The sequence below is a fragment of the Orycteropus afer genome, unplaced genomic scaffold (assembly GCF_000298275.1).
Source record: "Orycteropus afer afer isolate SDZICR_OR568_19922 unplaced genomic scaffold, OryAfe1.0 scaffold00587, whole genome shotgun sequence".
Lineage (NCBI taxonomy): Eukaryota > Metazoa > Chordata > Mammalia > Tubulidentata > Orycteropodidae > Orycteropus > Orycteropus afer.
In genome coordinates, this window is record NW_006922174.1 from 1,220,092 (window position 1) to 1,234,176 (window position 14,085).

At 51.2% G+C, this 14,085-nt stretch overlaps 1 protein-coding gene across 1 annotated transcript in view; it reads right to left on the reverse strand.

The window, feature by feature from the left end:
* Window positions 1-14,085, reverse strand: part of TBC1D22A (TBC1 domain family member 22A) — a 390,269-nt gene that overhangs the window by 242,110 nt on the left and 134,074 nt on the right. Inside the window, exons 6-7 of the mRNA XM_042783023.1 lie at window positions 10,012-10,140; window positions 5,397-5,459 (exon numbers count right to left, since the gene is read on the reverse strand). Of these exons, the coding sequence (XP_042638957.1) occupies window positions 5,397-5,459; window positions 10,012-10,140 (192 nt within the window). The remainder of the gene's footprint in view (window positions 1-5,396; window positions 5,460-10,011; window positions 10,141-14,085) is intronic.

Genomic DNA, 14,085 nt, shown 5'->3' on the forward strand with positions numbered 1-14,085 from the left:
AAAAAAAAAAAGCAAGTATTTAACCTAAGATGCTTTGTCCCTGAAATACAAGAGAATAAGGTAAAATGAAAGAAGAGAAACCAAGATAAATTACCAAAGGACTTAACACAAAAGGTCAACAAGACCACAAACACGCATATAGCTCTGCTGAACGGAAGTCCCCAAATTCTGAGTGGGCTGGTGGTGTTTTGTTAGGGGAGGGGTACTGTTCTAGACACAGCAATATTCAGGGGTGTCAGTTCTGACCCCCCACTTCATGCTACCCACAGCTCTGCCTTCCCACTCCTAAATAAATGAGAACTGTATCACGTCCACAGAGGAGGAGACTCAAGCCAAATTCATCTAACTGGAACCATGTGACTAAGTTCTAGCCAATAAGATATAAGCAGAAGCTATGAGCAACTTTTAGGGTACATCTTTAGAGGGAGGGGGCACGCCTTTCTCTCAGATCAAACCAAATCCACTGCCATTGAGTCGATTCCAACTCATAGCAACCCCCACTGGGTTTCAAAGGTAGTAAATCTTTACAGAAGTAGATCTTCCTTCCAAAACCCTTCTTGGGTTTGAACCGCCAACCTTCTGGTTAGCAGCCAAATGCCTTAGGCACTGTGCCACCAGAACTCCTTACACCATTTCTTACTGCTCCTGCTGGTGGGACTGCAAATGTGATGAAAAGGGCCAGAGCAGCCAACTTGCACTAAGAGGTTGAAGCCCGGCAGAGAGGAGCGGCTACCTAGGAGTCGGCGTCCCTGCTATGACCGCGGACACAGGACAGTGAGACAGTGACCGTGGGAGGCCACTCCTGTTAGTGACCAGCAGTCACAGCCAACAGACAACCCGACAATGCCAGAAAGCCTGACCTCATCTTGCCAACTGGCCAACCCAAGCCCAACACTTCCACACTTTCCTACAGCCCTTGCTCATCACTGAATCTCCTCACACACCAGGCTGTGCTCCGATGGCCCACCGGTCACACCTGACCAGCCAGCACGAGCCCCCCTCTGCCCCGGAAGCTGACTGCTTTCTTTTCAGTTTTGTCACCTGGCTGAGCCTGCAGCCTGGGAGATGTTCCATCTCCAGGAGGCGCCCAGGAGGGCTGAGTGGGAAACTGCGTTGGACCCACTGCCGGAGCAGGTGTGTTCAAAGTGACCGGACCAAGCCCGAGCTCCCCCAGACAGAGCAGGTCACCCGGGAGTCACTGCAGATCAACTCTCCAAAGCCAACGCTCCTGAGCGTGCACTCTCCAAGGAATCTATCACACGGTGGGAAAAGTAAAACACAAACCGAAGGTCTTGGAGGAGACTCTATTTTTCATGAAAGGATAAATCAAAAGAGGAGGTTATAAGACGTTACCTCTTGTTTTCCAGCCAGAAGGTGCACAATTACCGAAAAGGACAAGCACAGAGCAGGGTCTCATGGTGACTACCTGCGTGGAAAGCTCATCCCTCTTTGTGTTCTGCCAGCTCCAAGTACTTCTGCTTTAACTAAAATCCCAGGTGATTTTTTAACACACTAACTGCACAGACAAGAGGTGCCCAAGTTCAAGAGTGCGTTCTGGAGGACTCAGTGCAAAACGAAACACTTCGAGCAGCAAGAAATTCCCTTTTAAAGAGATACCATTTACAATAAAAACAAAAAATATATGATAAAGAATAAAGCTAATAAAACATACCCAAGACCTTTCCTGGAGAAAGCTCTAAACATCAGTGAAAGACATTGAAACTGGCCTAAAAGAGGGAGAGAGGGCGTGCTCACTCAAAAGAAGACTAAAACCAAAAGGCGTCACTTCTCCACCCTGACCTACACCAAGGACTGTTCCACCCATAATTCAAACATGCCTTAAATGCCAAAGACAAGCCAAGCAAATGCCAGGGAAGAGCAAAGGGCTAAGACCACCCCATGAGTGTGGAGGGGGGACTTCTACCAGACATATAACAGACTTGTTCCAAAGCAAAGTTGTCAGCAGAATAAGCATCAAGGGAAGGTAACCTGAACAGTGGACAAAGTCAAGGACACAAATGCAAATCTATGCAGACGAGAAAATGGCAGAACATGGAAGTGGTATTCCAAGTGTGTGGAGACCACAAGGAGCCAATAGGGTGAGGGAGGAAGGCTGTCACATGAGGAAACAGCCTAGGGTCCCACATCACACAACACACAGCCATCAACAACAGAGGCGCTCGACACTCAGGTGTGAGAGGCAAAATCTTAAAGTTTTGATGAAAATATGGGAGAACGCCCTTGTGATGTGTAAGTTGTTTCATCGCCATTGTTAGCTGCCACCAAGTCCACCAAACTCACGGACACCCTACACACAACAGAACAAAACACAGCCAGTCCTATGCCATCCCCATGACCAGCTGTGGAGGGCCACTGAGACCCACAGGGTCTTTGCCGGCTGATTCCTGTTCAGGTGTCACAGAGGTAGCGTGGAAGCCTGCTGAGCATCACAGACACATGCCAGCCTCCCCTGACAGGTGGGTGGCAGCTTGGCATGAGGGACGCTGGTCGGGAATCGAACCTGGGTCTCTCACCCAGGAGGGGAGAACTCTACGCCTTAGCTACCAAGGCCATCACGCGGCCGTTCTGTTGTTGCTGTTGTCCCGGGCCGTCAGGTTGGCTGCGATTCACAGTGGCTCAGTGTCAAGAGAACAAGGCCGTGCCCAGTCCTGTGCCGCCCTCGCGACTGCTGCCGTGTGTGGGTTCACCGCTGCAGCCACTGCGTCAGTCCGTCACGTTGAGGGTCTCCCTCACTTTTGTTGACCCTCTACTTCCCCACGCACGATGTCCTTCTCCAGGGACTGGTCCCTCCTGATAATGTATTAAAGGTAAGGAGACAACGTCTCGCCATCCTTGCTTCAAAGGAGCATTCTGGCTGTACCTCTTCCAAGACAGATTTGTTTGTTGTTCTGGTAGTTAATACAAAAAAAAAAAAAAAACCCTCACTGCCACTGAGTCAATTCCGACTCATAGCAACCCTTGAGGACAGAGTAGAACTGTTCCCTAGAGTCTCCAAGGCTGTCAAACTGTCTCATCTTTCTCTCGCATAGTGGCTGGTGGATTCAAACCACTGACCTTTCGGTTAGCAGCCACATGCTTTAACCACTATGGCCACCAGAGCTCCTGTGGCAGTCCATGGTACATTCACTATTCTCTGCAAACACTGTAACTCAAAGGCATTAACACTTTGGTTTTCCTTACTCATTGTGTGGCGACAGCTTTCATATGTGTATGAGACAACTGAAAATATCATGGATTGGCTCAGGCACACCTTAGTCTTCCAAATGACACCTTTGCTTTTTAAACACATTAAAGAGGTCTTTTTCAACAGATTTGCCCAACGTAATACACAATTTGATTTCCTGACTGCTACTTCCATGGGTGTTGATTGTGGATCCAAATGAAATTGAACCCTTGACAACTTCAGTCTTTTCTCTATTTATCAGAATGTTGCTTATTGGTCCAGTTGTGAGGATTTTTGTTTCCTTTATGTTGAAGTGTAATCCATACTGAAGACTGTACTCTTTGATATTCAGTAAGTGCTTCAAGTCATCTTTCAGCAAGCAAGGTTGTGTCATCTGCATATTTCAGGTTGTTAATGAGTCTTCCTCCAATCCTGATGCCACGTTCTTCTTCATACAGTCCAGCTTCTCAGATTATTTGCTCAGCATGCAGATCGAGTAAGTATAGTGAGAGGATACAACCCTGACACACACCTTTCCTCATTTTAAACCATGCAGTGTCCCCTTGTTCTGTTTGAATGAGAGACAGCCTTTTGGTCTGTGTACGGTTTCCTCATGAGCACAAGTAAGTGTCCTGGAATTCCCACTCTTTGCGATGTTATCCACAATTTGTGATGACCCACAGTGAGTGCCTTTGCAGAGTCAGTAAAACACAAGTAAACACCTTTGTGGTATTCCCTGCTTTCAGTTAAGGTCCATCACACATCAGCAACGTTTCCTGTCCTCTTCTGAATCGAGCTTGAACTCCTGGCAGCTTTCTGTCAATGTACTGCTGCATTTGTTTTTTAATTATCTTCACCAAAACTTTATTTGCATGTGACAGTAACGATACTGTTCGATAATTTCTGCATTCTGTGGGATCACCTTTCTTTCCAATGGACACAGATACCAATCTCTTCCAGTCGGTTGGCCTGGTGGCTGTCTCCCACATTTCTTGGCACAGACAAATGAGGGCTTCCAGCACAGCATTCATTTGTTGAAACATCTCAGCTGCTATTCCATCATTCCTGGAGCTTGTTTTTCACCAATGTCTTCATTGCTGCTTGGGCTTCTCCAAACGAAAAACCAAACTCACTGCCATGAGTTAATGCCAACCCACAGTGGCCCCCACTGGGTTTCCAAGGCTGTAAATCTTTATGGAAGCAGACTGTCTCACCTTTCTTCCATGGAGTGGCTAATGAGCTTGAACCACTGACCTTTTGGTTAACAGGCAAATGCCTTACGCACTGCACCACCAGAGCTCCTGTGCCCTAGAGTCTACTTCTACATACGTGCCCTAGAGAAATTCTTGCCCACGGGGACCTGCACACATGAACCTAAACATTCTTGGTGACACTTTCCTAATAGCAAAACACTAAAGAAAAATCAAATGCCCATCAACAGGAGAAAAGAGAAAGTGTGGAATATTTAAGCAATGGACTGTTACACAACCAAACACAACGGATTAGCTGAATCTCAGAAAACAACATGGGGAGAAAAAAGCAAGTCACAGAGACCAGACTACACAGAGAGCAGCACAATTCCAAAGAGGCAAAATCTACCCCACGCCAGTTAACGAGCACCTCGGGACATGCAGCAGAGCCACAAAGAGCGGCCAGCGGGCATGAGCACAAAACTCCAGAGCGGTCCTCTCTCTAACGAGAGAGCTGCAGGCCAGGGATGAGAACACAGAAACAAAACATTCTGGAGAGAGGCAGTGGCCATGGGTGCACGGCGTGGATGCAGATGATGTTGTGGAACTGCACGCTTAGAGTGGCAAAGCTTATATCATGCCTAGTTGACAGCAATAACGTTAAACTGGAAAGAATAAAAGAGACAGAGACACAGGAGCAGCTTCAACAGTTACAGCCGATGTGTGCAGCTGGGCAGCACTGGGGGGTCGGCTTTATAAACGGGGCGGGGGGTCTGGGAGTGTATCGCACACACACATGCGTGCACGCACACACGCACCGCACAGACTCCTGCATACATCTCACTGCTCATAATAAACACCTGAAGAGTACCTGCTGACTGCTGCCGGGTATTACGTGCACAGAGCCACCTCGCCAGTACAGCCCCGCGCCTGCCCCGGGCCTGACGACCCATCAGTGCAGCCTCAGCATGCACGCCCCACAAAGGGAACACCCCGCCGCAGTCTCCCAAGCTGGCTCTCACCTCCGTCACTTTGGGTTGAAGTATTAAAGCCTCCGGACTCATGCGAGGGATGTCTATGTGGATCTGCAGAGGCAGGACAAAGGGAAAGTCACTTTAAAGTTACAGACGGTATGCGGCATCGTGATTAAATGGCAACACGAGGTGACGGCAGGGAAGGGCTGTGGATCGCAGCCCGCACTCCCTCTAGAGACACCAATTCTCTGTTTTCTCCTATATCCTCTGAGGGAGACACTCGAGGCCTGCATGAGGTCGCCTGGTCTGGCCATTGGGCTCGCAGGCCATGTCCCCTGACCCAGTGCACCAGGACTGTCCAACCCACATGGGTCACCTGATCTAGGCCATCAGGCTGGCTGGCCATGTCCCCGACACAGTGCACTGCATGGTGAGCACAGAGCCCCTTGGCTTGTAGAACACGGTCCACAGCAGTTAGTCAACAGTGATTTTCAGCCTCTGACACGAAGCGGCTCGAGCACAGCAGGGACCAAGCTCTCAGCCACCACAGCTCCTTCCTGGAACACAGGCCACATTTCTCTCCACCTGGCAGTCCTCGGGAATCCAGGCCACATTTAAGGGAAGCATCTAGAAATCCCCACCACTGACGGCTGACTGCTGCTTGTCCCTGTCTGATGTGAGCTTCGGGACCAAAGCCTCAACACTGCCAAGGGCCCACAGGGGCTCAGGGAACAGGCACGCAGGGATGTTTAAATAGGGAGGGAGGAGGGAGAGGCCAGGGGAGAGGGGAGACAGGAGAGGGAAGGATGAAGGGAGGAGAAGGGGGGAGAGGAAGGGATGGGGAGGGGAGGGAAAAGGGGGAGCGGGGAGAGGAGGGCGGGGCAGGGCAGAGCGGGCTATGGTGCATGGAGTGTTTAGGGGTGCGGCCCTGGGCACTGCTCAAGTGACTTCAGCAGAACAGCCCACACTTGACCATCAAGTGAGGTCAAAACAAAGACTAAGGGGGAACCTCACTGTGGCCCCACCTCCTGTTGCTGCCGGGGGTGGGAGAGCGTGTGCACCTGCTCTCGGGGTCCCACATGGGATTCACAGAGCAGGCAGTAACTCAAGGCCAAAGTCGGGCAGCTCTGCCTCAATAGTGTGGCACTAGCCAGACAAGTGTGTGCCTGTGACATATGGCACCCCAAGTGCAAAGAGGGCAACACGTAAATTCTTCAGGTTCTAATTCACATAGAAACCTGTGGGGCTGCAGCAAAGCTATCACCCCAGTGGGGAGGCGGCAGGAGGTGGGGCCACAGCACTGCTTCCCAGGAGTCTCTGGGAATTCTCAATACTATGGAAGTTTTTATTACCTATGATAGCAACTGAACCAATATGTACACAACCTGTCCTTAATTAAACTTCCCTTCAATCCAGGCCAGCAGAGCTGGGAGACCTTGCAGGCAGGCCCCTGCTCCCATCTGCCTTTAGAAGCCTGTTTCTCAATGGAAGCACATCAAGGCCGTGTGCAATACAGTATTCGGTGTATCTGCCCCTAGAACTAGCGAGTGGAGGAAAGAGAAGTTATCTGGTCTTTCCCTGGGGCACTGGGGCTCCCCAGTAGAACACTCACCCTCCCTGCAAGAGGCTCTGGGTCACGGGGCTGGCACAGGGCTGGGCACGGCATCTCCATCAGTCAGGACCACCTCAACGGCAACCGGCCTCACTTCCCGAACCCACATCACGCAATCTGTATCTCTCATCAGTCCCATGTGGGCTGGAGCCAGCAGGTCACACGCCACCGTAGGCAACAAGGGCCAGAGCAGAGATGGCCCTGCCCAAACGGGTGGAGGAACCCGTCCCAGCCTTCTCACTGCCTACCTCTGCCACCCGAAACAAGTCCACATTCCCCCCTGTCTACAAGGAGGAGCTAGGAAGAAAGGCCTGGTGAGCGACTTGCTGAAATGAAAAAAATCCAAAACCAAACTCACTGCCGGCAAGTCAATCCAACTCCTAGCAACCCCTCCTTGGGTTTCTGAGGTGGCATCACTACAGAAGTAGATTGCCCAACCTTCCTTCCGAGGAGTGGCTGGTGGGTTTGAACCACCAGCCTTCTGGTTAGCAGTCAAGTCCCTTAGGCACTACACCACCAGAAATCAGCCAATGGGAACCCTGTGGGCCTGTCACATAGTGAATGATTTGGTCTTGTCCTTCCAGCCAAGGTCATTGTGACTCCCACCAGATGACTCTTGGAACCACGCAAATGTAAGATGCTTATGCCCACCACGGGGAGTGGGCAGCTTGTGGACAATGTAAACAAGGTACGTGGTACCCTTATGCGGATGGACCATAGAACTCTAATGTGGGGACTGGTCAGTTCTGTCACCTCACGAGGTTGAAACGAGTCCTCTCAGAGGTGGAAACCAGGGACCTCACGACCATCAAGACAGAGAGCAGCCAAGAGGGGACCGTGTCCTTGGACCGAGATCCCTGCAGTGAGACGGCAGAGAGGTGGGTGGCAGCAGCAGCAGTGACAGAACGGAGAGGCCAGCACGAGACGCAGCAGCGGCTCGCCCGCCCAAGAGGCAAGAGAGCTGAGTGCCTGCGGGCAGGAGGGTACCAGGACGCGGTGCACCTCCTGCAGAGCAGGTGCACGGCCCACGCAGGGAGGCGGAGGGCCAGAGGGGCATACCTGCAAGCATGGCTGAGGGGAGACTGTCCTGATCAAGGTCTGGAACCTGAGGTACAGCCTGTTTCTTCCCTAATAAACCCCACAACCATGAGGATCATCTGTGAGTTGTGTGTGGCCGTTGCAACAAGTCACTGAACGAGCAGAGCAGTAGTGAGTGCCGTGGGACAGACGGCTGATGTCAGAGTCAGCAAGAAGGCTGGAGGTGGGCAGCATGTCTGACTGTTGCCTCACAGGAACCGGCCTCGGGCTGATGCTGTTGACCCCTCTCTGTCCCCCTTGTGAGGCTGGAGGAGGGGCCTCCATGCCCTCTGTTTAGGGCCACAACAGCCCAGCTGGTGGGGGGCACCATGAGTCAGGGGTTGGGGGTACTTGATGGCTGCTCACCTGAGGGGGACACCCCCCAAGAACCTGCCTGGCATGGAACCTCCTTCATCTGCGTCAGGGGAGAGACTGCCTCAGATCTGTCCCAAGTGGATGGAAATATGTGGACATCCGCCCTTGAGGCAGGAAACACTACCTACCACTCCTTCATCAAGAGTCAACTTTCCAAGGGAGCTCTTCCCTCCTCAAACCCTCCTCCCGCAAACACGTGGCAGAGCCTCCAACCAAGAACCACCTTCTGCTTAAGCACAAAGTCATGAATCTTCACATATTGTGAGGAGAGGGAGAGTGGCAGGGCCCCTGGAGAGCTTGCTCTGGTGGCAAATCTGGAGCCACTGTGAGCAGTAGATCAACCACTTCCCACACTGCCCACCAGCTGACTGCTCAAGAAACTGTAAATGCACCATGTACTGAACCCAGCAGCAAAACGATAAACCACCCACCCTTCTACCCAGCCCCTAACCATGCCACAAAGCACACGCCCCGATGCCCGGGGAGCCCCTGTCTAGGTCTCCTCCAGGGAGCAGCCTGGCCTAGACCTTCTGGACAGCCCTCCTGTCCTCAGATAGGTACTCACGCCTTCTGCTCACTCCCACCTAAAAAGACTCTCAAAACCAACATGGCCCGGCAGCTCCACAGCCGCCAAGGGAATCTCCTACAACCATGACGCCAATCAAAACATGCTTTGTGTTTTTATGTAAGGTCCTGGAGACAAGCACAGGGCTCACAGGGCTACTACTAGAGGAAAGTCACAGTTTGTTGGCAAAGGTTAAAAAACGAGCCCATAGGCCCGCTGGCATGTGAACCCGCCGACTTGTCGGGGACGTGAACCCACCAACCTGTGGGGACATGAACCCACTGGCTCATCGGGACATGCACCCATGGACCTGTCCGGGACGTGAACCCTCCAGCCCATAGGGAACATGAACCCACAGACCTGTGGGAATGTGAACCCACCAGCCCGTCAGCAACATGAACCCACCGACCTGTCACAGCCATGAAGCCACTGGCCTGTCAGGACATGAACCGACAGACCCGTCAGGAGGTGAACCCGCTGACCCATTAGGGACGTGAATCCACTGACCTGTCAGGATGTGAACCCACAGACCTGTTCAGGACATGAACCTGCCAGTCCATCGGGGACTGAACCCGAGGACCTGTGGGGATGTGAGCCCAACGACACATTAGTGATGTGAACCTGCCGACCCATCAGGGACGTGAACCCGCTGACCCGTCAGGACATGAACCCACAGAACTGTCTGGGACATGAACCCATTGGCTCATGGGGATGAACCTGACGACCCATCAGGGACGTGAACCCGCTGACCCGTCGGGACGTGAACCCACAGAACTGTCTGGGACATGAACCCACCGGCCCATGGGGATGAACCTGACGACCCATCAGGGACGTGAACCCGCGGACCCGTCGGGACATGAACCCACAGAACTGTCTGGGACATGAACCCACCGGCCCATGGGGATGAACCTGAAGACCCATCAGGGATGTGAACCCCCGGCCCGTGGGCGACATGTTGACTAGCACGCCCTCCTGCCCGGTGCCCCAGACCCAAGTCTCTGAAGGAGCAGATGAGAAGGAGAAAGGCCCCGCACCTGTCTGTAGGTGTCCTGGTGGACGTCGTCATTCCGGGAGTCGTAGTAGTGCTCAATGAAAGCAAAGTATTCCTTCTGCTTTCTGCGCAGAGTGGCCGGTCTGCGGTCGACGTTGGCCGGAAGGTAGCCCTGTGAAAAAGAGAACATGAAGGGCCCCTGGTCACTGCTGAGTCTCGCAGGCTCTACTTACAGTCTCACTGCAAAACTCTGGAAGCAGCTTTGTGCTCTGGAATTCCACGAGGGCAGCGGAAAGGAGCTGGGTAAAAGGAACGGACACAGAGCAGTGAGCCCCCGGGGCCACAAGCAGGGCCCAGGCCCAGGGCATTCGCAGCCTCCACTGACCATCAACCTTTCCGCGGCCACACAGGACCAGGCGGAGCCACCGTCGGGTGCCCTCAACACGCTGCTAGAGCAGCACGTGCAGACGGAACAAGCCCACGTCCCAAGGGCCTCAGACATCACAGAAGTTCACAATTCTGTACGGTTTTATGATCCAAAAAAGCCAACATATGTCCCAAGGGCCTCAGACACCACGGAAGTTCACAGTTCTGTACGGTTTCATGATCAAAAAAATCCGACATCTATAGCTGACCCCACAGACCTGAGCTGTGCAGGTCCTCTTATCCACACCTTTTCTCCAAGATCGGGATCTTGAAGAAATTCAGGCACTAACAGGCACCACACTAGAGGAATAAATGACGTGATGGAGGTGAGGCCTTCCGAACCCGGGCCAGACACTGGAGAGGACGACGGAAAAGCAGCAGTGCCAGCAAACCCACCCACAGGAGACCGTCCGGCAGAAGCTGCCGATCATTCTAGACGCTTCTCAGTTCTTTGAAGACATGGCCCTTCTGTGATACAGGCATTGACTCCAAAGCAAACGGTGGAAGAGGGGTTGGTGCTGTAGAGGAACATTTGTAAGAAAATGAAAAAGCAAGGAAGTCAGGCAGGCGTCACAGTCTGTTTCCTTAAATCACACCGAGTGTGCTGCCCCCCCCCGCCTTCCCTTCCACCTCTGCACCCCCCCAGACAGCACGGCCAGCCCCTCCTCTTCCTCCTCCTCCTCAGCCTACTAAACATGAAGACGGTGAGGATGAAGACATCCACGATGACCCACGTCCACTCAGTCAGCAGTAAACCCCCATCATGCCGAGCAGTTAACACACTCACCTGTTGTGTGTGTGTGAGTGTGTGTGTGCGTGTGAGAGTGAGTGTCCTCAGTGAAAATCCAACGCCTGTCCTGCAAGAACTGTGCCCATCCACTGTTCATGTTCTCAGTGATGTTTCTGGTCAGCAGACAGCTGTTAGTAGTTAAGGTTTGGGGGAGTCAGAAGTTATACACAGATTTTTTTTACTGCATGGGGAGTTGGTACCCCTAACCTATGTGTTGTATAAGAGTCGACTGTGTGAGCACACAGGTATATACACAAATATACATACATATGTATGTGTGCCATCAAGTCTGCTCTGAGTCATAGGGAACCTATATGGCACAGTACAACTGCCACACAGGGTTCTGAAGGCTGCAAATCTTTACAGAAGTTCATTGCCACATCTTTCTGCCAGAGAGCCGCCCTTTCGGTTAGTATCAGGCCATTTAGGCATGGTGCCATAAAGCATCTATCTCTGTCTATGTATCTGTATACAGACAGATACACTCACACACACACACACACACACACACACACACTATGAACACCTACTGTGTGTATAAATTGACATAAACCAAACTGAATCAGACTCACTGCCATCGAGTCCATTCCGACTCACAGTAATCCCATTGGGTTTCCAAGGCTGTAAATCTTTACAGAAGCAGACTGCCTCATCTCTCTTCCATGGACAGGCTGGTAGATTTGAACCACTGACCTTTCTGTTAGTAGCCCAATACCTTAACCACCACACCACCAAATTCATGTATTGATATTGCTGCTGTTAGGTACAATCACGCTGGCTCCGACGCATGGCGACCCCACGAACGACAGAACAAAACACTGCCCCGTCTTGCACCAGCTTCACAGGCCTCGCCATGCTGGACAACGCTCCCGGCTCTTCATAAAGTTTTCCAGCATTATTTCCAGGTCTCACTGTTACTCATAAGGTTTTCAGTGCCCAGTTTTTCAGAAGTAGATGGGCTCATCCTTCCTCCACGTCTGTCTTAGTCGGAAGCCCCACTGAACCTGTCCACTCTGGTGACGCTGCTGGTATCTGAAATACTGGTGGCATAGCCTGCACCCTCAGAGCAACACGTAAGCCACCAAAGGAGGACAGACGGACAGATGGGCGGTGGGCACTGATGCACACACGTTAACAACAGTCACTTGTGCACACCCACTTCGACCCCGAAGACGCCTGGGCTCGAGGGCAGCTGCAGTCCCAACACCGACCTGGATTCAAAAGCAGCACAATGCGGCCGTCAAGAGCCCAACCCAAGGGCCGGAGGTTTCCTTTTGTTCCCTTGGTTTCACTTTTAAAACTAACATCACTGACTTGTAACTTATAAAATAGGATGCACCAACTTTAAGAAATAGTCCAAGTTTTGACAAACAACTTGTTACCGTTCTCCATGCCATCGAGTTGGTTGCAGCTCTTAGCGACCCCACGGACACAATGCGACGCTACCAGTTCTGTACCGGCCTCACAACAGCTGCAATGTTTGAGCCCATCACTCAAGCCACTGGGCAAGGCAGCTCACTGAGCATCGTCTTCCTTCGGGCCAACCCTCTACTTTAGCAGGCATGACGTCCTCCTCCAGAGACGGGTCCCTCCGGAAAACACGACCAAAGCACGTGAGATAAAGTCCCACCACCCTTGTTTCCATGGGGCATTCTGGCTGTACTGCTTCCAGGACCCATGTCTTTGCTCTTCTGGCATTCCACAGTAGAGGCGACATTCAGACTTGAAGTTTGGCAGTTCCCGGTCCGTGCACTGCTGCGAGCATGTTTGAATTATCCTCAGCACGACTGCACTTGTGTGGGATGTCAGTGATACCGTTCAGTAACTTACACATTCGCTTGGATAGCCTATTTTCTGGAATGAACACCTTTTTTTTGGAAACATAGATCTCTTCCAATTGGTTGGCCAGGTGGCAGTCTTCTAATTTTTTTTGCATAGACAAATCAGCATTTCTAGTGTTACACCCATCTGTGGAAACACCTCAACTGGTATTCCGTCAACTCCCGGGGCCTTGTTTTTTACCAACACCTTCAGTGCAGCTTAAACGTCTTCCTTTGTTACCATCAGTTCTTGATCATATGCTACCTCCTGAAATGGCTGAACATCAACCAATTGCTTTGGTACAGTGATTCCATGTATTCCTTCCCTCCTGTTTGGATGCCTCCTGCGTTGTTCAGTATTTTGCCCATGAAACCCTCGCCTGAACCTGCCCTCCGGTTCTCTCATCTACACAAATGCCAAGCATGTTCTTCTCTTTAGTCTCTAACTCCAAGGCTCTGAACATTCACTATAATATTTTATTTTGTCTACTTGAGTGGCCATTTGAAATCTGTTCAGCTCTTTTAAAATTTCAGCATTTGTTCCACTTTCTTTAGCTACTCTACGTTCAAGAGCAAGTTTCAAAGTTTCTTCTGACATCCATTTTTCTGTTTTCTTTCCTTCCTGTCTTTTTAATGACCTTTCGCTTTCTTTGTGTATGATGTCCTCATAACTCATCTCATCTTGGGTCATTAGCATTCAATGCATCAAATCCATTCCTGAGATGGTCTATAAATTCAGGTGGGAGATAATCAACGTCATAATCTGGCTCTCGCGGACTTGTTTTAATTTTCTACAGCTTCTACTTGAACTTGCACATGAGCAAGTGATGGTCTGCACTGCAGTCAGGCCCTGGCCTTTTTCTGACTGAAGCTGTTGAGTTGCTCCCTCATCTCCTTCCACAGATGCAGTCAACCTGACACCTGTGTATTCAATCCAGGGAGGTCCACGTGTAGAAATGCCATTTATATTGTTAAAAAAAAAAAAAATTCACGCAATGAGTAAGTCGTTAGTCTGGTAAAATTCTATCATGGAATCTCTGGTGTTATTTCTACCATCAAGGCCACATTTTCCAGCTACTAA